This window comes from Misgurnus anguillicaudatus, chromosome 13 (genome assembly GCF_027580225.2).
Source record: "Misgurnus anguillicaudatus chromosome 13, ASM2758022v2, whole genome shotgun sequence".
Lineage (NCBI taxonomy): Eukaryota > Metazoa > Chordata > Actinopteri > Cypriniformes > Cobitidae > Misgurnus > Misgurnus anguillicaudatus.
In genome coordinates, this window is record NC_073349.2 from 23,095,980 (window position 1) to 23,120,201 (window position 24,222).

Sequence of the window (24,222 nt, forward strand, 5' to 3'; positions counted from 1 at the left end):
ACCAGTACATCTAATCTCGGAAAAGTGCTTCCAGGGGTCATGGTTAATATATGCAACCATGGCATAAAACTTTTAATGACGTCTAGTTAAAGATGGGGTCAATGTGCACGGGTGGTGTGAGCACTGACGCACAGCACTGTAGACAGCATATAGCTCAAAAATCCAGTATTTGCACAGCTGACACACAAACAGTGTTGTTGCCATTGCAACATGCTTCCGGGATACACACTACAGTTCGTGTATACTGTTATATCATGGAAACCCCAAGACAGTTTGAGGAAAAATAACCACAAAGTTTTATTGCGAACCAAACAAGGTCACACGATTCAAACATTTTACAATTGTACAGTACATTTATTGTTACATAAGCATACCTCATAAGTTTTTGTTCCATATACATTAAAACTAATACATACATACATACACATAAAATATACAAATGAACTTAAATAGCAAGTCTTATTCAATGGAATGTGATGCTTCGACAAAATCGGTCCATTCTGTCTGATCTGTACGATTACATCTTACAAGGCTGGAAGACAAAGGTGAGACACAGGCTTCTGATTCATTGGTCCTGATGCTTATCTACACACAGTAGCAGCAGATCTCTCTAGCACCTCTCACTCATGTCCAAAGAACAAAAAAGTAAACTTAGGAAGTGCTCTTTAAATTAAGAAGAAAACGAAAGACTAACTGTGCAACTTGATCCCAGATGCATAACTGATAAATCACAATGAACATCAGATGCTGATATACATATTCAGTGGTTTTAGCGTCATAAACGACTATATTTAAATCTGACTGATGTGCCAGATCAAATGATTTCGAAAGAAACATGAGAAATAAGTCATGAGAGGTGTTAAGACGACAACACACACACACACACACGCTCATCCGAAACATCAGTCCTATAAAAGTAAATACTATGAGCAAACAGAAAAATATACAATAAATGTCCATCAGCATCAATCTTCTCCCTCTATCTTTCACCGTCTGTCTGCCTGATACAACATGGCGTGAAAGCGGAGGAGAAATCGTGCAGTTGGATGCGGACGATGCAGATGAGTCTTTTAATAAATGTAAAACTCGGGCCTTTTAAATAAAAGGCCCTTCGAGCTGCCGTACGCCATGTGCAAATGCCCCCTCCTGGGGGTGGGGAAAATGGGACTGGGTTTTCGTTCTTATAGTGATGCCATACAAGTTTCCAATGATGGTAATGAGCTACAGGTAATGGCGTTTCTGTGTTGATGGGCTACAGGTAGGAATCCACGGCAGGGGCGTAGGAAAAGCCTAGGAAGGCCTCGGCTGCCTCTGAGATGCTGGATGTAACTAGAGCGCTGTCCGGAGAACAGCCGATGGAATTTGGCACGGGCTCGTCTGTGAACTCTGGGTCAAAGTGTCGCAAGTCATTAGGCCCCGTCTGAAACAAAAAAGTGTGCTTGTTAAAATGCCATCTTTGAAATATTTAACTTGATACGTTATAATGCAAAAATACATTTGAAGATACTGGTTTAAAGCACGATGGAACGTACCACATTAGGGTTGAAAGGGGGAGTGAGCTTCTTGGCGTTCAGATCGTCCCAGTTTATTGGAGAGAAGAACATGTGCGTCTTGATCTCAGTCTACAAGTAAAATAAGAGCATACATTAGTTTCAAGACTGACAAAAAGCCAACCAATGACTTCTAATATAAACACACATACAAACACTTACAAAGTCATCTGTGAAGCCTAGTCTCTTGGTACGATCTTTCTGTAGTAGACCCTCCAGCAGGTTTCGAGCAGCATTGGATATGTTGGGTTTCAGCTGCAAGGGCTTGTTCAAAATATTATCGTACATTTCTGCTGTGTTCCGGCTGTAGAACGGAGGCTGTGGGGCGACCCAATAATTCGATTATCATCTAGATTATGTATAAGCATTCAGTCATACAATAAGTTCAAGAAAAGTTAAAATAACTCACCAGGCCATATAACATTTCATATAGCACTGAACCCAAACACCACCAGTCCACCGTCCTATCATACGGTTGCTTATGCAACACTTCTGGTGCCAAATACTGCAAGAACATTGAGATTAACTTGGTGTTTAAAAGAGAACACCATCTACCAATCAGAGGAGGTTATTAGCGAATGACATTTACCTCTGGCGTCCCACAGAACGTAGACGTGGTCCCGTTCGGTTCTATGTTCTCCTTGCAGAGGCCAAAGTCGGTCAGAATAATATGTCCCTGCGAGTCCAAGAGAATGTTCTCGGGTTTCAAGTCTCTATACACGATGTTCAGCGAATGCAGGTACCCCAAAGCGCTCGCGATCTCCGCAGCGTAAAACCGCGCACGTGGCTCCAGAAAACACCTCTCCCTTTGCAAATGATAGAAGAGCTATAGAAAGAAACAGAGAGAAAGAGAAGAGATTAGGTCATGAGCTCAATATCCAGAATGACATAGTTAATCAAGACTTTTCAGATTCTTCAATCCTAAACAATGGAAGGAAATGAGAATGCACTGTTTAAAAGCCCCCATCTACAGCCCCAGAGACGTCTGATGGGTTAGACTAAACCGCAACAGCTGCTAAATCTGGCTCTCTCCCTTCACAAACTCTCCCCTCCCAACATTTCCTGAGGACAGTTTCCTATTCGGGGGCCCGGTCGCTCCTCTTTGCTTCTCATGACAGGATATCCTTATGCTGTCTGCATCTACCTCGCTGTCTCCTACATATTTTACTATGCTATTTTTTATCACCCACTCTTGTCTCTCCTTCTTTCCTGCAGTGTATTTGTTTCGCTGCTGTGTGTATTTGGATTTTGTGGCTTGAATGTAAAGCCAGTATTCATTTTGATCCAATTTGTGATTTGTAGCAAATAAACAATTTATCAGTTTATGATTTCCCAAAGAATCAAACCCACAACCACAGTGTTGCCAGGACAATTTTAAATCACACACCTCTCCGCCATTAATGTAGTCCAGTACAAAGTAGAGTTTATCGGCAGTCTGGAACGAGTAATGGAGGCCAACCAAGAAAGAATGCTTGACATTCTTCAGTAATACGTTCCGCTCTGACATGATGTGTTTCTCCTGAACATCAAAGAAGGAAAGGTCAGAGGTTAAAGGTTGTGAGTGCGGTTAACTGATCAGCATCACATTCTTCAGAGTGCTGACACACATCTGCAACCGCTGATGAAACCCAATCCCATTATCTTGACATTAAACCAAAGCTTAAGTCAGCATAGTATGATAACACACCTCTTTCTTCTTCAAGATAGCCTTCTTTTGCAGAACCTTGACCGCATAGAACTGCTCATCGCTCCGGTGTCGCGCCAGCAAAACTTTGCCGAAGCTGCCTTTACCGATGACCTTGAGGAAGTCGAAGTCTGAAGGTTTGGCAGTGGGGTTGGAAGAGGGACCGAGGTTGATCTGTTGAGAGGGGCTTGGCTGGAGAAGAAAAAGAAAATGTTTATGTTTGCAGAAAGTATAGTTATGCAGTAACACGCATGGCCTCAGTGCACAGACGAAACAAAAATAAGCATGTATATTTACCGGTGGGGAAGGGTTGCTGTTCATCAGCTCAGCATCTTGTGGAGGTGTCAAGTTTAGGATGGACTGAACCTCAGGACTGCAGCAAGAAAAGATCACAGGTTGACTATCAGTAAATTATTAGTTATCAAAATTGACAAATTAGATATTTACAATTTTTGTATATACATATTATCATTATGCTATGTACATGCTAACTATTTTTGCAACAATACAATTTGATATATATCTTAAAACTATGTTTTTCTTAAAAAAAGCACAATGTATGGTAATACCATAGTATTTTGATATACAAATTATATTTATAATGGTACTTATAAATGTATATGATATCATACCACCATAGGTATTACCATGTCCAAAAAACAGTGCTAGTAGTAGTATGGTACTTTTTGCATGGAATTTTTAATTTTTTTATTTTAATGAGAAGATAGATTAGTACAGGGGTTTTCAAAACTGTTTCTAGGAGGTCCCCAGAAAATTTCAGCAATTTTTTTTTTTTAATTTTTGCTTTCTAGTGTGTTTTCCCTTATTACAGTCTTCTTCATCTCACTCACTGCGTTCGTATATCCTTATAAAGCTACTGCAAATTAATTCAATTGAAAAAATATTTCTCTTCAGGTTTGTACATCCACCAGCATTATACTTATTATGCATAAAAATATATAAATTGCTATATATTTCAGGTAGGGGGTCCCTCACAAATGTTTTATCATATTTGGGGGTCCTTGGCATTATAAAGTTTGAAAACCCCTGGATTAGTAAACCCACAGGAAATAATACTATAGTATTTACTATAGTAAATTGTAGTATAAAAAATTACTGTATATTATTGTATAATTAGTACAGTAATCTGTGGTATAGTAAATGTGTTAAATTAACTATGGTAAATACTGTAGTATACTTTAATATGCATCATAGTAACACTACAGTATCTAGCAATCACTATAGCATACCATAAAGTTTTTCTGATAATAAAGCTTAAAATAAAAGATAAAAACTTACTGCTTGCATGCATAAGAGCTTGTGGAAAGTTTCTGTATGAAGTCGTTCAGCCCCATCTTTCTCTGTTTCATAAACGCTGCACAGAAAAGAGAAAGAAAGAAACTTGTTTAGAAAGTGAAGATCACTTAATATTCTTCCTCTTCGCTTGCGTTGGCTCGAGTGCCTCCATTCATGTAAAAACAAAGCCTACCACTGAGATTAGCGACGAGTCCTCTTGTTTTAGAGTAGGTCAGCTCGCTCGTCTCCGTTTGAATTGTCATTGCGGTACTTTTCCACTGTGGGCCGGTAACCAAGCGCACACAAAGAGCTACTGAACTCCAACGCTACTGTTCCAACTATTTAACAGTGCGGAGGAGGAGCCGGAGATCGCTTTCCGCTAAGAGGCGTGGCCTGGCGTACCTTCAAAACTTCACTGTTCGACGTCACGCGGGGCAGCGCAGATCGATCGGTGGGTGATTGACGTCACAGTACCGCGAGAGCGACTCGGAAGCTATGTGCTCTCGCGGTACTTTGAGAAACGTAAACAGCTCCTGGCACGAGGGGCGTTACTTTGCGTGTTTTAACAGTTACTTGCAGTGACGTCTACGAGGGGGCCATGTACCCATCACACACCCAGACTTTTCTGTTATTTACTACTACTCAGAGCGAGATCTTACCGGATCTAACAAGCCCTCAAGAACTACATGTTCTGCTGAGAGTTATCAAAATGTTCAGCTTGAAGGAAGAAACTTTCAAAAACAAACACACAGTTTCCTTCCTTAGAATTATGCAATAATTTACTAGTAAAGTTAGAGATAACACAGAAAAAAGTTAAGACTCATCATACTTTTGCAAATGGATTAGTGCCTCCAAAACAGCAAACGTCACTCTTATACACGAGGGCCAACATTCATTCACTGATTCTAAATAGCCTACAACTAAACTCACTTCTCTCTCTCTTTTCTCTAGTCGTCTCCCCTCCACTTTAACTATTTTGTTATATGACGCAAGCCAGTGAGACAAAAGCAATGGACTCGAGCCAAACCTCAGCTCTCACTGGAAAAGTACTGACTGCAGGAGGGCCGGTGACTTATATCATTGTCATTTATGTGTTAATGAACATAAAATCAATGTCCCTTGTCAAAAAAATGTACATGCATTGTCCTATTTTGCACGTTATGCAATGCTATATTCAAGCAGAGTACTGTTTAAGGTAGCACTCATAAACTTCTTTAAAACACAAGAAAAATGTTAAAAAGATAGTCTTTTGACTCATAAAGACTTTAAGTTCAAAACACAATCTTCAAAGTATTTTTCAAATTGCTAATACATATATTAGGGTGCATGATACATTTTATCTTCTGAATGTACCCATGAGTACTTTCCAAAATCTTAAAAACAAAACATGAGTCACCATCAGTAGTCACGCTAGTACAAGTAACCAGTGATTCATTAACATGAAAGTAGAAACGAAAACCATTAAGTTAAGATTTATCATGTATGCATGTCAGAAACAATGTTAGGAAATACACTTATCCTGATTAATTATACAAATGAACGGGTGTATTTAATATACACGGTTGGTACTTAAACGCAACTAAGTTACTAGAATTAGGTTTTTACAAATAAAAATAACAGAAAAAAAAGGAAAAAGCCTGCGATGTGTGCAGCATAGAACAAAATGCAACAGGTTATGTATAAAAAGTTTAAACGATTGTCGCCACCTTTCAAGTCCAAAGCTACAACTCAACGTGAAATACGGAAACTAACGTTAATAGTCAAATAATACAAATAATGTTATGGTTATTATTAATAGTATTATTATTTTGGTATAATTTTTTTTTAAACCCATCATAACACAAACCGTTACGTTCTGCCTGGTTTCTTGCATGCTGTAAATTCTGGCAAGCTAAATCGAAACTAGTTTCATTGTCTTGGTAATGTTATAAAATGTAGTGTTCTTATCAGTCTTAATTAACATATTAAAAATATATTGATAAAAACCGTCCAACCTTTATTTTGACACGAGGGCGTAAGACACTTTCACTCACTGTATGAAACATAATTCAAATGAAAACAGTTCCCTAATACAAACCTATGGCGTTAAATTCGGAGAAATTAAAGTTAACTTACATGTCAAGGGGGAAGATTTGTCTTTCATAGAGTGAGTGGAGAAAGTGCCGCAGATACGGTCGATGAGAAAGTTTAGAGGTGAATGAGTTTTTTGCCGCATTCCATCCCGGCTGATTTTACACCGGATATCTGAGGGGCGGAGTTACTTTCGTACCTCCAGCAATGACCGTTACACCACAGGCGTGTTTGACTTCACGCGGCGTATGATATCAAAGTACCGCGAGAGCGATTCGACAGCTGCGCTTTAGTACCGCTCTCGCGATACTTTAATATCATACGCCGCTTAGTCTGCACAGCGCTGCATGAAATTGAACACGGCTAGTTTAATTTATTTTTAGACAATGCTCAAACACATTAAATCCTATAAACTCCTAGGTATTTTCTACATGTATACACTAATATTTGATATTATAATATGTACACTGGCAATACATTACAATGTAAATATTTCAGTTTTTCCTCAAGTAAGGCTTCTCCATATTCATGTTATACTTTTGACCACTGTAACATGAGAAATATTTTGAGCGGTTCACTCTCCTGTCACCCTACATTATATTCTTTGTAGTTCACAATAGTTTAATGAAACATTTAAAAACATATAAACTTTTAGTTTTCAGACCTCCATCTCTTCTGTCTCTTCTTGTGCTCATCCCATTCCCTCTCATTCTTTGGATAAGTAGGAAGTGAATATTAGTAAACAGTCTGGGAAGAGCACAGGGGTTCAGTGTTAAGTGTCCACTTTGTACTTATGTTTGAGGGTCAGGATTACGTAAAATAAAATCCTATTTAGATGCTTCTAAGCAATGAATACAAGAACCAAACATTATGCATGCTAATGTGGTCTTGGATCATAGGTCGGTTTTAACAGCATTATGCAGTTTCCCTCAGACACACACACATTATACATACATAAACCTCACAATAACTCCCTCAGGATAAACTCTAAACTTTACAGTTAGGAAAACATCACAAGAGAGCTTCTTTATAGTCAAAAATAACACTTATGAGATCATTTGCAGAGTTGGTAAATGACTGAAGGTATGAGGAATGTGAAATTAACACAAGCAAAATATACACACCCTAAAGATGCACCTCAATTATTGTTCACTTAAAGCATGACAAATTTACAAGATTGTTATGTAATTTTAAGTGAAAGAGCATAATAAAATGCAGGGTGGGATTTTATCTGTTGCAAACATATTGGATTGTGAAGTTATGAATGTGATTTGCTATGTAGACTGTGGAGGATTAGGACATGGAGTCTGAAGGTCAAGTTCACAGCTTCTTGCTGTGTTGCACAAGTTACGGTTCATTTTAAAACATGTTGCTTCTTGCAAATATTGCAGCAACCTTTTTTTATGCAATGCTAAGCGTTGTAAAATAACTGCTACTGTTAACATTAATTATTGACAAGATTTTAAGAAATTCAGTAAAACAGCTGTTGGTTATTAAACAGCTGAATAGCTGTTGGTTTTATTAACCAGTAGCCAGTGAGGCTTATGTAACCCCTCTCTGGTTCGTGCGTTCTATTTAAATGAGATTAATCTGAAGGAAATGGAACAACAAGACAGAGCAATAAGCGTGTAAAGAATAAATTGAAAAGTGTATTTTATGTTGAATTTAAATGTTAGTAATTGAGATATCACTTGTTATCTTTAGAGTATTTTATATGTTGGCAGGTTATGTTCAAATGCAAAAGTAACTTCTTTAAAAAGCTTACTCATGAGTCTGCGTCATATCTCTGGGTCCTGGGTTCAGTGTTGAAAGTGCTATAAAAATGTAAGTAGGAATATCACTTTACAGTATGTACAAGATAACGGTACTATATTGATTATGTTTATTTATTTTCAGATTTTCAGATAAGCTTATCATCAAACCTTTGTATGACGGCCAATATACAGTCTTTTTTTATTTCGACCAGTACAATGTGTGTTCATAATAAATATGGAGATAAATAAATACCTCTTAATAAATATGTAGGTCGAAGTTCAAACAATGACCAGGTTTGTAATTGTTTGGTGGCGGTGATTTGGAGTGTTGTTTGGAGTACTGGCCCGAAAATACTTATTAAAGTTCTTACACTAAGCCTCGGTGGCTCAGTGTGATTACAGGTTATGTTTTACCCACAGAAAGGAAAAAAAGAAAGAGATGAAAACAACTCAAATAGGAAGAGAATGAAGTCGATCACAGATTTAAATACAGAAATAAAGCAATAAATGAAATAATACTTACTGTTATCAGAGGGGCAGCAAAAATCCGATTCAGGGTCACCATGGTAGTAGAGGTCCATTGCCTGAAAAAAAAGAGTAATGTAGGTCAGTGCAATGTGTTTTAGGTAAAACTCTTTTGTTGTGTTTAGCACCACATGTCTCTTTTGACCCATAAACACAAGTTCAACGGCAGATGTTTTGGTCCTTTAAAATGATACTGAATGTGAATGTGTGCCTAATCTATTCACTTCTATTCCATTCTATTTGAAAATGTCTCCATATCTTTTTATCCCCAGATAAGCAGTATTAAAAGTAAGTATGATGTTGTTTCATTAATAATGCACTTCAGATTTACTTACTGAAAGAAATGAGTTGGTGGGAAAGTTTTTAGAATCACATTTACTTTGTCACATGTGTGCAAACTCACACACAACACAGCAAAATTATTACTATCATGTGTGAATTCATCTATAGCTAGCAAAAATTAAAGCATGTGACATCTGGCATACAGTTTTACACCCAAAGTGCTGTGTGAGGAGAGAGAGAGAAAGAGGAAGAGAGAGAGAGTAAGAGAGATTGAGAGTAATTACCTAAATCCATTTCTTTAATAACCTCCCTAGGGATTTAGTTAGCAGAATGGTAAAAAATGTGAAGGGTATTAATGTCTTTGCACGTGTACTTACTCAACTAACCCAGACCATGTGTTTCACAGTCCTTTTATCTCAAAACAACAAAGATGAAAGTGAATATCACAGGGCTATCACATTGAGATCAGCCCATAAAAATCTGAAAATAAAAAGCTATAATACAAGCAGATACTGTAGACATGCTATAATATTTCTAGAGCATCTCACATGGCATTGTGGGTCTATGAACACTGAAAATAGTAATCCTTATGACCTCCTTTAACTGACTATTAGCTACATTATATGGCTTGTACGAAAGCTGTTGTTGTGCTTGAGCTTAGGACACTGAAAATAACATGTTTTTACAGTAGGTCAAAGTATTTGGACACTTCGGTAATGCATTAAAATTTTAGATAAAGTCAAAAAATTTTCAATCTTCAAAAAATATGTTAGATCCTTAAAGAAGTATATTTCAATCTTTAATAGATTTTATATTTCATAACAAACTACCAAACCTCATGCAGGGTTCCCACACCTTAGTTAACTTCAAATTCAAGGACCTTTCAAGGACTTTCCAGTCCAATACCCTCAAATTCAAGGACTAAATGTGGGGACACATTTCAAGTGAGAGCAAGGTACATCATGTTACCTTTTAAGATACATTATTACAGTGCCCTTTCAAGGGAACTTGCGCTGCGTCACTGCGGTGACACTTTGGGGACGCCTCCAGGGGTAAGTGCGTCTGAATGTGTATATCAAATTCAACCAATGGTGAGCCTTAATAACAAAGACAGGGTGACGCTAGAGCCAGGAAGTATATTGCTATCTGAAATATTGCCAATGACAGCATTTCAGGGACGCAGGAAGTATGGCAAGGGAGACACAGCGTCTCGTTCCCTTCTCAGGGACAGCAGTTATATACGTAACCCGAGACGTTTTTATGTGTCTAACACAACTATGCAAAAAAGCATTTTGGTATGAATCGAAATTCGCATACAGAAGATATAAGCATTTAAAGCGAACAGTTTAGCACGTGTGCTTAAAAAGTCTAGAATTTATATGATATTATCCTACACTACACAGGAAATAATATGAATTTTTCCCCAGAAAACTTCTTGCATAAAATAGATTCAAGCACTTTCAACAACCTGTATCTATGTATATATATATCTTTTTAAAACTTCCCAGGGCCTTGAATTTTTCCCCAGATTCACAAACTTTCAAGGATTTCAAGGACCCGTGGGAACCCTGCTCATGATATCCTTTAAAATATTGCCACTCAGTCTGATATATATTTTGTTACCCAATGCAATAGTTGGTTTCGTACTGTATGAGAGTTGGTGTCTGTTCTGTGTGCCGACCTGTGTGCGTTGACGTGGTTGCCATGTTTCTTCATTCCCATAAGTGATGAAAGGTCCATTGCAGATGCAACATTCCAGTAGTACAGGGCTTCCCAGTAGGGGTGACACTGTCCAAGGACAGATAACATGCATCTCTGACTCCGCCTCCTTTACTTTGCTATCATTATGATGTCGACTGAGCATCTTCCATTTTCTCACCTAGTAAAAAAAACAAACAAAGTGAGCATAAGGTTTGAACCAATAGCCATTTGGTTACCAGCTCAAAATTTTAACCACTACATCACACTACACCCTATAAGCATATGTTAGGCAATATATAGTAAAATAAAACTTAAACCATTTAAATATTTGGCCATTACTTTTAGTCACATGCTTTTCTTAGGAGTGCTAGATCAGTTAGTAGATCTCAGTACTGTGAGAAACAAGTAAATCATCTCAGTGTTCGAAAGTTAAACATTAGAGTTAAAGACAAGCTGACTTCAATACAAATCCACAGCTTTAAATGAACCGTGTGTGTCGAGCTGCTTGTGTTGACTGATTCTCATAAATGCTCAAGGGTCAGCGGATGACGTCATAGCACAGGGTTGAGATTATTCTGTAATCCACAATCATCATAAAAACACACACTGACACACATACTATACACACAAACTTTGATCTTCAGCCCTTTATTCCACGGATAAAGCACAAATTCCAGAGAGAAGTGATCTTCGGAGTGCAGCCACCTCTTATTGCTTAGACTGCAGAGCACACACACTCAGCTTGTCCCAAATGTTTCAACATCAAAAGCTGGCGATTATGTAAGTGCACTTACAGGAAAATGTTAAGATAAAGGACAGTTAATCAGCAACTCTTTCTCACCTCTAAGTAGTGGGTGAGCTGGCATTTGTCTTTTATGGCTTAAGTTAACACAGTTGTTGTATTGTCTTCAAGACGGTATTTACCAGGCAGAGATTTTCATGTCAATACAAAGCCATTATTTTTATGTCTTGGGGAGTGTTTGTATCTGCTTATGTTGCCAGGGAGAATAATTCTCATTCTGTATAAAGAGATTAGACCAACATCTATTAGAGGTCAGTCTATTCTATTCTTTATCCTATCAGCACAGAAATCCATCAACATTACTCATAACCTCCAGTCAATATAACTTGTTATTAGTTCTGCCTGCTAAGACAAACATCACTTTCCTTTTGATCATACACTCTAAAAAATGCTGGGTTGTTTTTAACCCAGGGCTGGGTCACTATTGGACAGAACACACTGCCGGGTTAAAATGACCCAACTGCTTGGTTGTTTTAACCCAATTGCTGGGTTACTGTCAATCATCCATGTTGAAACAACCCAGCAGTTGGGTTAAAATAACTCAGCAGTTGGGTCATTTTAACCCAGCAGTGTGTTCTGTCCAATAGTGACCCAGCCCTGGGTTAAAAACAACCCAGCATTTTTTAGAGTGTATACTTACAAAATAACATAGTATCATGGCAACCATCACTTTTTACATTTTGCATTGCATTTATGCATTTGCATGCATTTGCATTTATGCTTTTATCCAAAGCAACTTACAGTGCATTACATTTAAAGAGTATGTGTGTTCCCACAGCTCAATTATTTAACAGTTACAGCTACAGAAACACTTCATTTCATTCATACAAGACATTTCATTCATGAAATTATATATAATTGGGTTTGTGTTATATTTTGAACATTAATGCATTACATTTATATCTATACATTTACCAGATGCTATACAGTATACTGTATATGTTTTATCAGTATGTGTGTTCCTTGGAATTGAAAGCAATGACTCACGCTGCTAACACAATGCTCCAGCAGTTAAGCTACATGAATGGGTATTAAAGAAGACTCAAGCTACACGGACGTTTTTAACAAGCATTACATCTACAGTTATGTCTGGCATCCACACTATTCCAGAGTTTTCCAAGTGTTTAATACAGGGTTCCCACAACTTCAAGGACCTTTCAAGGACTTTCCAGGTCCAATACCCTCAAATTCAAGGAGTAAATGTGGGGACACATTTCAAGTGAGAGCAAGGTAACATCGTGTTACCTTTTAAGATAAATTGTTACTGTTCCCTTTTGAGGGAACTTGCGTCTGAATGTGTATATCAAATTGAATCAATGGTGAGGCTTAAGGACAAAAACAAGGTGACGCGGGAGCCAGGAATTATATCGATATCTGAAATATTGCCAAAGATGGCGTTACAGGGATGCAGGAAGTATGGCAAGAGAGACGCAGCGTCTCGTTCCCTTCTCAGTGAACAACAGTTACATACGTAACCCGAGACATTTTCATGTGTCATCAACATTCGCATACAGAAGATAAAAGCATTTAAAGTTAACATTTTAGCATGTGTGCTTATAAGTCTAGAAGTTTTATGATATTATCCTACACTACACAGGGAATAATATGGATTTTATTTTATTTCTTTAGAAAACTTCTTGCATAAAATAGATTCAAGCACTTTCAATGACCTCTATCTATGTATGTATAGTAATGCAAAGTCGGCAACACCAAAGCTCCAAAAGTATCAAAAATATTTATTATTTAAAAACAATGCATGGCATCAGGTATTTTTGTCGTTTTTTTGTCGAGCACCCAATTTAAATCGATGTGCGTGCTTTAGCCTGCTTATTCTCTATCTATGTATGTAAATAATCAAAAACTTCCCAGGGCCTTGAATTTTCCCCCCAGATTCACAAACTTTTAAGGATTTCAAAGACCTTTGGGAACCCTGTTAATATGTTGATGTGTGTGCCTGCCTGTTCACATTCTGTACTTTTATATTTATCAGTTTGCATAAAAGCTAAACATTTTCTGTGCTTTTATGTCTGTGTAGTCTCATCTCATTTTCCTGTAGCTTAATTGGTAGAGCCCTGCGCTATGCATAAAAGCGCCTGCCAAATGCATGAATGTAAATGTAAATCTTTCCAGTCTGTTCTTTTCTTACACACTTAAATGCACTTAATCCTATTAGCATTATGACAGTTAACCCGCTCTTCCAATCCCATGATAATACATCCTAAACTCACAAAATCTTCTTTGTAGCGATTTGGTAACGATGACAGAATGATCCAGGCCTTTTTGTGCACCAAAACAGAGCTCTATAAATAAAGAGCTCAGATGCAAAACCCTCTAAGTGTGTCTTGTGTTTAGGTTCAGTAATTTCACTTTAATTTTATTAGTTATTAGTCAGTAATTGAAATGCCTTGAAATGTCACTTTAGTCATTTCATTGGTATTTAACATATGTGACTATTTGTCTTTCCCAGCAAAACCCTCTAAGTACATACAACAATCTACTTTTAAAAAAAGTCCCGTCACTTCTCATTGTCCTTTCTGAATAAAGCTAAAAGGCTTAAAAATTCGGTCAATATAGGCTACTTATAAATTTGGTAATTTCCTGTGCTCAATGGTTAAAAAATCTTGCACCGCGACATACTTGTGCCGTTTTTCATTCACTTAAAGGACTTTGCTGAATCGTTGTGGCATTTAAAGGACAAGTTCGGTATTTTACACTTAAAGCCCTGTTTTCAGATTGTTTATGATGAAATAGAACGGTTTTGACTGAAATTCCGACATATGCAGCCGCCCCGAGAATTTTCGGGTGTTTGTTGTTTCACCTCCCACTTCTACAATGGATGTATAGGTGCACTGGAACAATCCTTTCTAAAATGCATTAAACTTTCATTTACAAAGACGTGACACTCACCGAGGGGTCAGGGGTGTTCACTGATATGCTCACACACAAATCGCTGCAAAAGATGCTTTCCAACAGGTGTTTTAGCATTCGTTGTAAACTTGTGGACCTATTTTTCCAAACACCTCACATCCGTATATTCTTCCGTTGAGAGCTTGAATAATAAACACTCCAGCCCAGTTGGTGCCGATAATCCGCCTTTGCCAATTGCAAGAATACAAACAAAGTTCCCGGCGCGGAGTAATACCGTACATTACAGCACATCTAATACAAGTCAATGGAGTTGAACAAAACTACAATAAAACCTGTTGGAATGCGTATTTTGCAGCGATTTTTGTGTGAGCATATCAATGAACACCCCTGACCACTCGGTGAGTTTCACGTCTTTGTAAACGAAAGTTTAATGCATTTTAGGAAGGATTGTTTCAGTGCACCTATACAGCCATTATAGAGGTGGGAGGTGAAACACAAACACCCGAAAATTCTCAGGCCAGCATCATATGTCGAAATTTCAGTCAAACCCGTTCTATTTCATCATAAACAATCTGAAAACAGGGCTTTAAGTGTACCGAACTTGTCCTTTAATAGATTTGGCCAATAAAGCGGTATTTCTAAATGGCGTGAGGCCAGGATTAAGCAGGTTTGAAGTGAAAGTATTTGATGAACGTATACAAATATCATTATCTCATTTTTGAATGGAGGTTGCGTTTAGCAGCTTTTGCATCTGAGCTCTTTAAATATAACGCCTCCTTCAACGCGACAGCAGTTAATGTATAAAGTAGGTGAAGGTCACGAACTCCCTTTACGAAACTGCTGCCCAGCTGATAGTGCTGGCACAACTCAGAAGGTGAAAGAGAATGTGGATTTGAGCCAGCACTTCACTGGCACGACACCATAGAGTTAGCGTGCAATAAAAACACTGAGACGCAAGAAGATACAGAGCCCGATAGAGAGATTAAGAACCTAAAATAGCATCCAAAGTCTGTGTGGAAATGACATTGCACTTGTTAATATATGTGGTTTATGATGGTGTGGCTGGATTGTAACTGTGTGTTTGTGTTTCTCAGAACCTAGTAACCATTAGCCTCATTAACCCAAACCAGAGATTCATAGGGGACAAAGGCCTGCAATGCCAGAGATGAGAAGCGTGAACAAACCGATATAAAAAACTACCGTGCTAACTGGGTGATTCTCACAAATACATTGAAACACCACGGCACTAATGATTTTAGCTTTAAAATGTGTAATATAGTAATATTAAAAAGCATCAGAATTAACACAATACTGTGTTCTACCTTGCACAATGTGTGATTTCAACATAAGAATTTATAATTGGAAATTTTTTCTCATTTTCTGTTGAAATTCTCATTACTGCAATGTGTCCGGCTGTGTTTGAACATGCGTTATGTTGTAATTTAATCAAATTAACACAAAAATATTAAGAAAAAAAATAAATGGATGTTTTGCTAGACTACTTTAGATGACAGAAAAAATATTTACTGAATATTCATGTATAATAAAAATGAAGAAAAATTAGGAAAATGATGTGTCCATGCCTGATGTTCTCATCCTCCGCAACACTTTTTGAGAACAGTTTAAGCACACATACAAAATTTTAATAAAGTTTGATTTTGAGTGACCAAGCACATGGACCAGTTACTTCAAGATGGCTACCAGGTAAGATCATTTTTTTACAGTTAATTTGAAATATTGTCTTGTCAGAATGCTTACACAACATTTTGATTATCATTACCGCAACAGTTGCTTATTAAATGTTAATTTAATTAATAGAAGCATAATACTTTGATTTTAAATGCATGTGCAGAATCTCCAAATTATGTTCTTTCAGGTTTGTCATGTCATTTTGAAAATATGTCAGTGTTGATGTTTTCTGACTGTTGCGGTAATGAGATTTTTTAGGACTAATTTTTTAAATTATGTTACAAAAAGTGTTAAATGATAAGTAAAAGTTTTTAAATTAATGTTCCCATTTACTCCAGACTTTGTTTTTCAATATCTGGTGGGAAAAAAAGTAAATTTAAGCAATTTTTACATTTTCATGCTTGACATTTTTAAAACCAAATTTTCATGAGAATCGCCCAACTGGTCCATGAATATACAGTATGATGGTCCGGAGGCTATGGTTGTATAATTATATTGACAGAATTATATTGCAGAAATGTTTTTTGTTTTGCGCCGAAATAAAAGGATAAATGCAAAGTACATGACAGCTCAGACAGGTAAAGAAAATCCTACTTTGATCTGTTTGTTCAAGAGAGGAGTCAAATCTTTGGAATTTCAGTATTCGACATCAAAACAGCTTTGATTTTACGGGAAATAATGACACATGCCTTGGACTATGGACAGGGCATGGGAAAGTGCGTTTGGGAAGGTTGTTTTTGTGGCTTTGTTTGGCCAGAAGAAAAATATTTTGTTCAAAGGTCGCTCTTTCATGATTCAATGGAGCTCCCAGTTAAGTACCAATGCTTAAACTGTCTAAAAACAAATTAGACAAAATGTTAACACATAAAATAGATTTCATTATCCTGCTCTTAGCTAATTTAGGTTTGGAGGAATTTGATGAAAAATGTTATGTTGAAATCTCTGCTTTTTGATAACAGATTGTATCGTCTAATAAAATATGAGCGCAGTTGGTGTCACTACATGAACTCTCCATTTGCTCTCCATTTTAGTTTGGGAGAAACAATTGTGATTTCTTTTTTTATTATTTTTCTCTGCTATAGGTGATTTGTGTGTTTTGACTTCCCATTAATCCTCAACCTTCAAGAGTTCAATGTCCTAACCAATCGGATGAATAATATCATCATCATGACAGCAACAACGATCCTTATATACGATAATTATTTTCCACGGTCTTAAAATTTTCCATGCACATAGATCTCATTACAGGTCGCAGTACCCAAGCAGCGCTTCATCTGGTCAATCAAACTTTACCTTCATTTCAATCCCATAAAAACTGGCAGTATAAATGTGTGTATGTGTGTGTGTGCGATCCGCAGACCTCATGAGCGATGAGTCATCGGCGCACAACTCCCCCCTCGCTTCTTGCATCTCTCTGCCACATTACATTCACACATACACACACGAAAACAAGCACACAAACATTCACACGGCATGAGAACGACCCCCATTGCTCTCCATATTTTCACAAGGTTGGAAATAAAGTCCTTCCAGGCGATTCTTACTGTAAAACACTATCGTATTGCTTTAGTGTCAAAACAACAAACTTGAAATTGAATACAGATACATCGCATGGGGGATAGAAAGGCGGATTTGAGGGAGTGCAAATTTAAAATCACCCCGGTTGTAAGTTTAGCAGTGATAATTAAAAGGATGCTGGAGCTGATGGAGACGAGGATGAGAGTCAGGGTGGCTTAGCTTGTATTCCCATCATTCTCAACCAGATAAATGTTACATAACATCAACCTCAGCACAGATACTGGACACAAAATGATGTGTCATCTTTATTTCTCTCTCTCTCTCTCCTTTTCTCATTTTCAATTCTTAGCATCGGATATATTTATATATTTATTACCATGCCAAACCTTTGTATACAGGCAGTGCAATGTTGGTCCCACACAAAATTCAAAATGAATAATAAAGCTGTATGTATAAGAAATACATGAATAATCTATTTATCTGTCTATATGTCTGACTGTCTGTCTGTTCATTTATCTGTCCATATGTCTGACTGTCTATCTATCCGTCCATCCATCTAACATCAATATTTCTGTTTGTCTGTCTGTCTGTTCATTTATCCGTCTTTATTTCTAACCGTTTATCTATCTGTCCATCCATATATCCATCCATCCATCCATCCATCTATATTTCTGTTTGTCTGTCTTTCTGTTCATGTATCTGTCTATATGTCTAACTGTCTATCTATCCGTCCATCCATATATCCCTCCATCCCTCCATCCATCCCTCCATCCATCCATCCATCCATCCATCCATCCATCCATCCATCCATCCATCCATCCATCCATCCATCCATCCATCCATCCATCCATCTATCTATCTATCTATCTATCTATCTATCTATCTATCTGTCTGTCTATATTTCTGTTTGTATGTCTGTCTGTTCATTTATCTGTCTATATTTCTGACTGTCTATCTATCTATCCATCCATCCATATATTCCTCCATCCATCCATCCATCCATCCATCCATCCATCCATCCATCCATCTATATTTCTGTTTGTTTGTTTGTCTGTCTGTCTGTCTGTTCATTTATCTGTCTATATGTCTAACTGTCTATCTATTTGTCCATCCATATATCCCTCCATCCATATATCCATCCATCCATCTATCCGTCTATATTTCTGTTTGTCTGTCTGTCTGTTCATTTATCTGTCTACATGTCTGTCTGACTGTCTATCTATCTGTCCATCCATATATCCGTGAATCCATATATCCATCCATCCATCCATCTATATTTCTGTTTGTCTGTCTCTCTGTTCATTTATCTGTTTATATGTCTGCCTGACTGTCTATCTATCTGTCCATCCATATATCCCTCCATCCATATATCCATCCATCAATCTATCATCTATATTTCTGTTTGTCTGTCTGTATGTCTGTCTGTTCATGTATCTGTCTATATGTCTAACTGTCTATCTATCCGTCCATCCATATATCCCTCCCTCCATCTATCTATCTATCCGTCTATATTTCTGTTTGTCTGTCAGTCTGTTAATTTATCTGTCTATATGTCTGATCTATCTATCCATCCATCCATCCATCCATAAACAGTCAACTCCGAAGTTTCAACTCAGCTAACCTAGGCAAGCTCTAAGATGCTGTTTTGCATTACTTAACTGAAAGACAACATGCCCGGCCTCGGCAGCATGCTAAGATTAAAAGCCTGCATCATGACGGATCAGAATAAACAGGCGAAATGTGAAAAAAATATACTTCGTGTTTTTGTAAGTCCCGCCGGACGGTTAGATGCATGCATAACCGATGAAACTGAAACACAAACACTCTGTTCTAAAGCCTAGTGAGTTGCTTATGGAGAAAGCATTTTAAAGTGCACTTGCTAGGTGAATGCTGTTTCAATAGGTAAGCACCCACATTATACTGCGGGCCAAATTTTAGGCCAGCATCGCATGTATCCATAGTCCAAGTCAATCCTGAAATGCATTGTGTTGAAGCAGAAGATATGCAGAATCTTACTTATTTTAAAATCAGTTGACATATTTCGAGTTTCGAGTTGCCATCTATGTTGTCAAGTCATTTGTGACCTAAAAACATGGTGCTTTACAAGACATCTGCCTATGTAGACAGTACATCAAGGCAACAAAGTTTTAAAACAGAGCTTAAGAAAACCAAAGTCACATAGTTTCCTGACCTTGCATGTCTTGTTTTTGTCCGGCTGGCAGGGTGTGCACGGGGCGCAGGGCTGACAGAGAGGGCTAGGGGTGTGTGGATGATAATATCCTCCAGGACTGTGGTGACAGCAACCATACGGAGCTGGGAAGTGTGTGTACCACAGATCTTGCCCTTCTTGACACTTTGGACAAGGAGACAGGAAACCTTTACTCTGGACTTTCTCCACATTCACCTTTGGATTCCTCATCCACCTGCGCACCTATGGGGAAAATGCATAACATTAATCTATACGTTATAAATCTATATGTTTTTGAGATGTACAGTACTGCAAAAAAAAAGACTTTCTTTCTTAGTCTTTTTGTCTTGTTTTCTCCTGTTTTCTTGTTTTTTTTAAATCAAGATCTATTTTCTTGATGAGCAAAATTACCTAAGAAAATAATTCTAGTTTTTAGACAAAAAATATAAAATTTAAGTGAATTCGTGCTTAAAACAAGCAAAAACAAAATCTGCCAATGAGGTAAGAAAAGTTTTCATGAATCTAGTGTTTAAGAAAAAAAGTTAACTTATTTCAAGTATTTTTTCTTATCCCATTGGCAGATTATTTTGCTTGTTTTAAGCACAAATTCACTTAAATTTGATATTTTTGTCTAAAAACTAGACTAGACTAGATTTTCTTTTTTTTAAGTAAAAAAATGTGCTAATAAAGGCATCTTAAATTAAGAATTTTTAGATATTTGTACTTAAAACAAGACAAAAATACTAAGTAAGAAGTAATTTTTTGCAGTGTCTATCCATATTTCTTTTAAATATTACTGATGAATGCAAGTAGATTAGCATAGGTTTGTCATTGAATAATATCTTGAATAATTTATTGTTTGAAATGGTCTGTGGAAGGAATGTGAATTTTGGCAATTGCTTCTGAACAAGCAGATTACAGTAAAGCCAGCACAGGAGGGCCATGTTTTTCTTTATAAACAAATCTATGAAATCTTAAAGGCATCCTTGCGGCAGGGATTAAATATAAGATAATAAATAAGAGGCTGGTCGTGGGGTCATACGTCTGTTTTCCAGTTTACAATGTATTAAATGACTTCAATCCCTTGAGTGAAAAGCAATTTTCTGGGCCCCAGGAAATCCTGGTGTTCCTGGGAGCACCGGTCAAAGATTTCCACTTCTCACTTCATTACATACAAACACAAAAAGCTTTTCGCGTCTCTGCCCCACAAAAATTCATCTCAACAATTAAACCCTTTGTTTTTTTAACAACAAGGTAGAGAATGGGAACACAAAAGCCTAAAATGATTGACCACAATACCTCTCAGTGTTCCTCACACATAAAGAGTCACATTGTACAGTCACGAATCCCAACAATTCACTGCTCTTGTCTCTCAACCTTCTTTCTCTCCACTTTGATCAGATTTTCAAAGTTATGTCACACTGTGACTGCATACTAGAAGTGTGTACGCTTCAAAGAGACTCGTCTCCCCTCTTCTCTTCTTTCTAACACGTGCTCCGTCTATGTGCGCCCCGCATGTGAGCGTGTCAATCCATGAATCATTCTTTACAGGAATCAAATAGAGAGCTGACAGCAACTCCATAAACTCAAACACATGCCACTCCAAACACGTGATTAAACTGATGATGACTCACGTAACTTTAGTCACCCGAGGAAAACATTAGTGTGTGTATATATTTGTACTACAAAGACAGAGAGTAAGTTACCAAAACTACACTACAGACCACACACAGACACCACACGCAAACCTAGAAAAAACAAACGTTAACCTTGGCGGTTTATAAAAATGTTTTTGTCTTTCAGGACGAAATACATAATACTGTAATCCAACCGACCTCTGACACTTCATCTGCAAAGAAAGCAAGTGTGTGTTTGTATATGCTGGAGACTGGACCGAAACCACACACAATGATTTGATGCCTAGTGCATACAACAGATTATCCTGAAATTTCAAGACATTTCAAGACTCTTATTCTTACTCCATGCAATTCCATTCTGGTTTATGCTCGGAGATAAAAATAAGAATAAACAAATAATAAACACATAATAAACTAATAATAATAATAATAATAATAATAATAATAATAATAATAATAATAAAAACAAATAATAAACAAATAATAATAAACAAATATAATAATAAACAAATAATAATAAACAAATAATAAACAAATAATAAACAAATAATAATAATAATAATAATAATAATAAACAAATAATAATAATAATAATAATAATAATAACAATAACAATAATAATAATAATAAACAAAAAATTAATAATAATAATAATAATAATAATAACAAACAACAACAACAAAATAATAATAATAATTAATAAATAATTAATAATAATAATAATAATAATAATAATAATAATAATAATAATAATAATAATGATAATAATGATAATAACAATAATAATATAAATAATAACAATAATAAAAACACTCCACTTGTCTTTCACTTGTTGAACAAACAGATTTCTGCAAATCAAACAAAATGCTTGCAAATACATTTATAGCAATTTTTATAAACAAAAATATTCTATTAGCTAAGTGGTATCAACCTATATGGCTTAATAATAGTCTTTGTATATAAATCTGGGACATGATAAACATTTTATTTGTACACACCACCTTTGACCCAAGTTTTAAGTTCTGTAACAACACAGACGCACATCTGCACTCACCTTTCTCTTGACAAACTGGAACGCCGTGCACTTCTTGAAGGAAAAACCTTGTTTCTCTGCATTATGGACCAGTCTCATGGCCTCTGGCCGGCCCGCGCACTCTGCGGACCCCAGCGTGATGTTTGTGAGGGACAGGAGAGGTGAAAACTGGATTAGGGAACCTTTTGTGCTGCCTGAAAGAAATACAACACAAAATTAGCTATACAAGGCTATCTCCTTCTTATCAGAGTGTATAGATGAGATGCACTGCCTGCGTCCGTGGTCATACCTGTGTTGTTGTCCTCTCTGGTCCAGATTGTTATTACTGCCAATGCCGATGATGATATGTGGACCGCTGATGCCGTCCTAATACCTCAGCGCGTGCCTCTGTGTATCTGCAGTACCATGGTAGAGCGAGTGTGTGTGAGATAGAGAGAGAAATATATAGATAATGAGATGGATCAGGACTCAACCCCCTTTGTCAATGTGAGAGAGAGACTACTGCAATCAGACAGACACGACTCTCTCTCTCTGCAAGTACAGATCTCGTGCTTTCTTTTTCTCCTCCGGCAGCTTTGATGCTCTCACTCTCTCTCTCTCCTCCACCTCCCTCCAGTTTCTGCAGCAGAGGATGCTCTCTTTCTCTTTCTCTCTCATTCTCTCGCTTCAATCCCTCCCTCTCCAGAGCTTTGGTTGTGTGAATGGAAGGATGGTCGGAGGATGAATGAAGGCTGATGTGTGGGTTTTTCATGACCACTGCTGTTCCAGGAACAGCTGCAGTGCTATACACACACATAAAAAAACGCACACATATAAAGCCTCCCTCATGCTTCTGCCTTTCTTTCTCATCCATGTTTCTCACTTCAATCCTCTTTGTCAGGAATCATTTATGAATGGACAGTGGTTCGACCGGTGAATGAGTCAACAGGATCACCACCCAGCAGCGAATGTGAGACATCTGCACAGGGGATGAGAGATGAGAGAGGAAAATCAAAGGAGGATCAATATATCAGTCAGAGGTGTATAATGATGAAGAGATCTATCAAGCTGTTGCCGTTCTGAGTGCATGAGGTCAGCGATATCTGCGGGTTAAGATTGCTGTATGTGTCTCACAAATTTATGTTAATATACATTGATTAAAACTTTACATAATAAACTGGACATTTAGGATTTCCCCATAATAGATATTCACATAAAAAAGGAATAATTGAAGACGGGCCTTTAAATTATAAAAAAAGAATGCACATCCAAGGTGGTAATGCGGCATAAGGCGAAGCGGAGTCAATTATTCCACTTATACCACGTTACCACAAACATTGCTCTGGTGCCTATTTTTAAGACATTTGGCAAGTTAGGTGTGCGGTTTACTGAAAAATAATCAACACCCATGGAACATTTCTCAACCAATCAGAATAAAGAATTCAACAGGTCCATGGTATAATCAATCTATTATTATGTTTGAAAATAAATAGGTAGGCGATAGCTATATGAATGTCATTGTTGTATTTAATATAATAAATAATGACATAAATAAATAAAAAACTTTAGCAATCATAGATTTATAGAAACCAAGACAGTGTGTTAACCAAGTGATAAGTTTCCAGCAAAAAGTCATTTGTTGTTTG

At 37.1% G+C, this 24,222-nt stretch overlaps 1 protein-coding gene across 3 annotated transcripts; it reads right to left on the reverse strand.

The window, feature by feature from the left end:
- Window positions 1–272: 272 nt before the first annotated feature.
- On the reverse strand, window positions 273–23,042 carry sgk1 (serum/glucocorticoid regulated kinase 1). Of its 3 annotated transcripts, XM_055187866.2 has the most exons (14): window positions 22,887–23,042; window positions 22,619–22,791; window positions 19,931–20,170; window positions 10,843–11,040; window positions 8,878–8,938; window positions 4,534–4,609; window positions 3,532–3,607; window positions 3,238–3,426; window positions 2,938–3,069; window positions 2,140–2,376; window positions 1,960–2,055; window positions 1,713–1,868; window positions 1,533–1,622; window positions 273–1,420 (listed from the first exon to the last, which is right to left on the reverse strand). In XM_055187866.2, the coding sequence occupies exons 2-14, from the start codon at window positions 22,694–22,696 to the stop codon at window positions 1,253–1,255; spliced, it is 1,797 nt and encodes a 598-aa protein (XP_055043841.1). In that variant the 5' UTR covers window positions 22,697–22,791; window positions 22,887–23,042; the 3' UTR covers window positions 273–1,252. The 3 variants fall into 3 exon arrangements, with proteins under 3 accessions (XP_055043841.1, XP_073731538.1, XP_055043842.1); XM_073875437.1 differs by lacking the exons at window positions 8,878–8,938; window positions 10,843–11,040; window positions 19,931–20,170; window positions 22,619–22,791; window positions 22,887–23,042 and adding an exon at window positions 6,646–6,800; XM_055187867.2 differs by lacking the exons at window positions 8,878–8,938; window positions 10,843–11,040; window positions 19,931–20,170; window positions 22,619–22,791; window positions 22,887–23,042 and adding an exon at window positions 4,724–4,881.
- Between the last annotated feature and the right edge of the window lie 1,180 nt (window positions 23,043–24,222).

Coding starts and splice junctions, on each gene's coding strand:
- sgk1 (XM_055187866.2), bottom strand. CDS start 22,696: ATGAGACTGGTCCATAATGCAGAGAAACAAGGTTTTTCCTTCAAGAAG. Junction 1,869..1,959: donor ATGAAATGTTATATGGCCTG/GTGAGTTATTTT, acceptor GTCGCCCCACAG/CCTCCGTTCTACAGCCGGAA. Junction 1,421..1,532: donor CCCCTTTCAACCCTAATGTG/GTACGTTCCATC, acceptor TTTTTGTTTCAG/ACGGGGCCTAATGACTTGCG.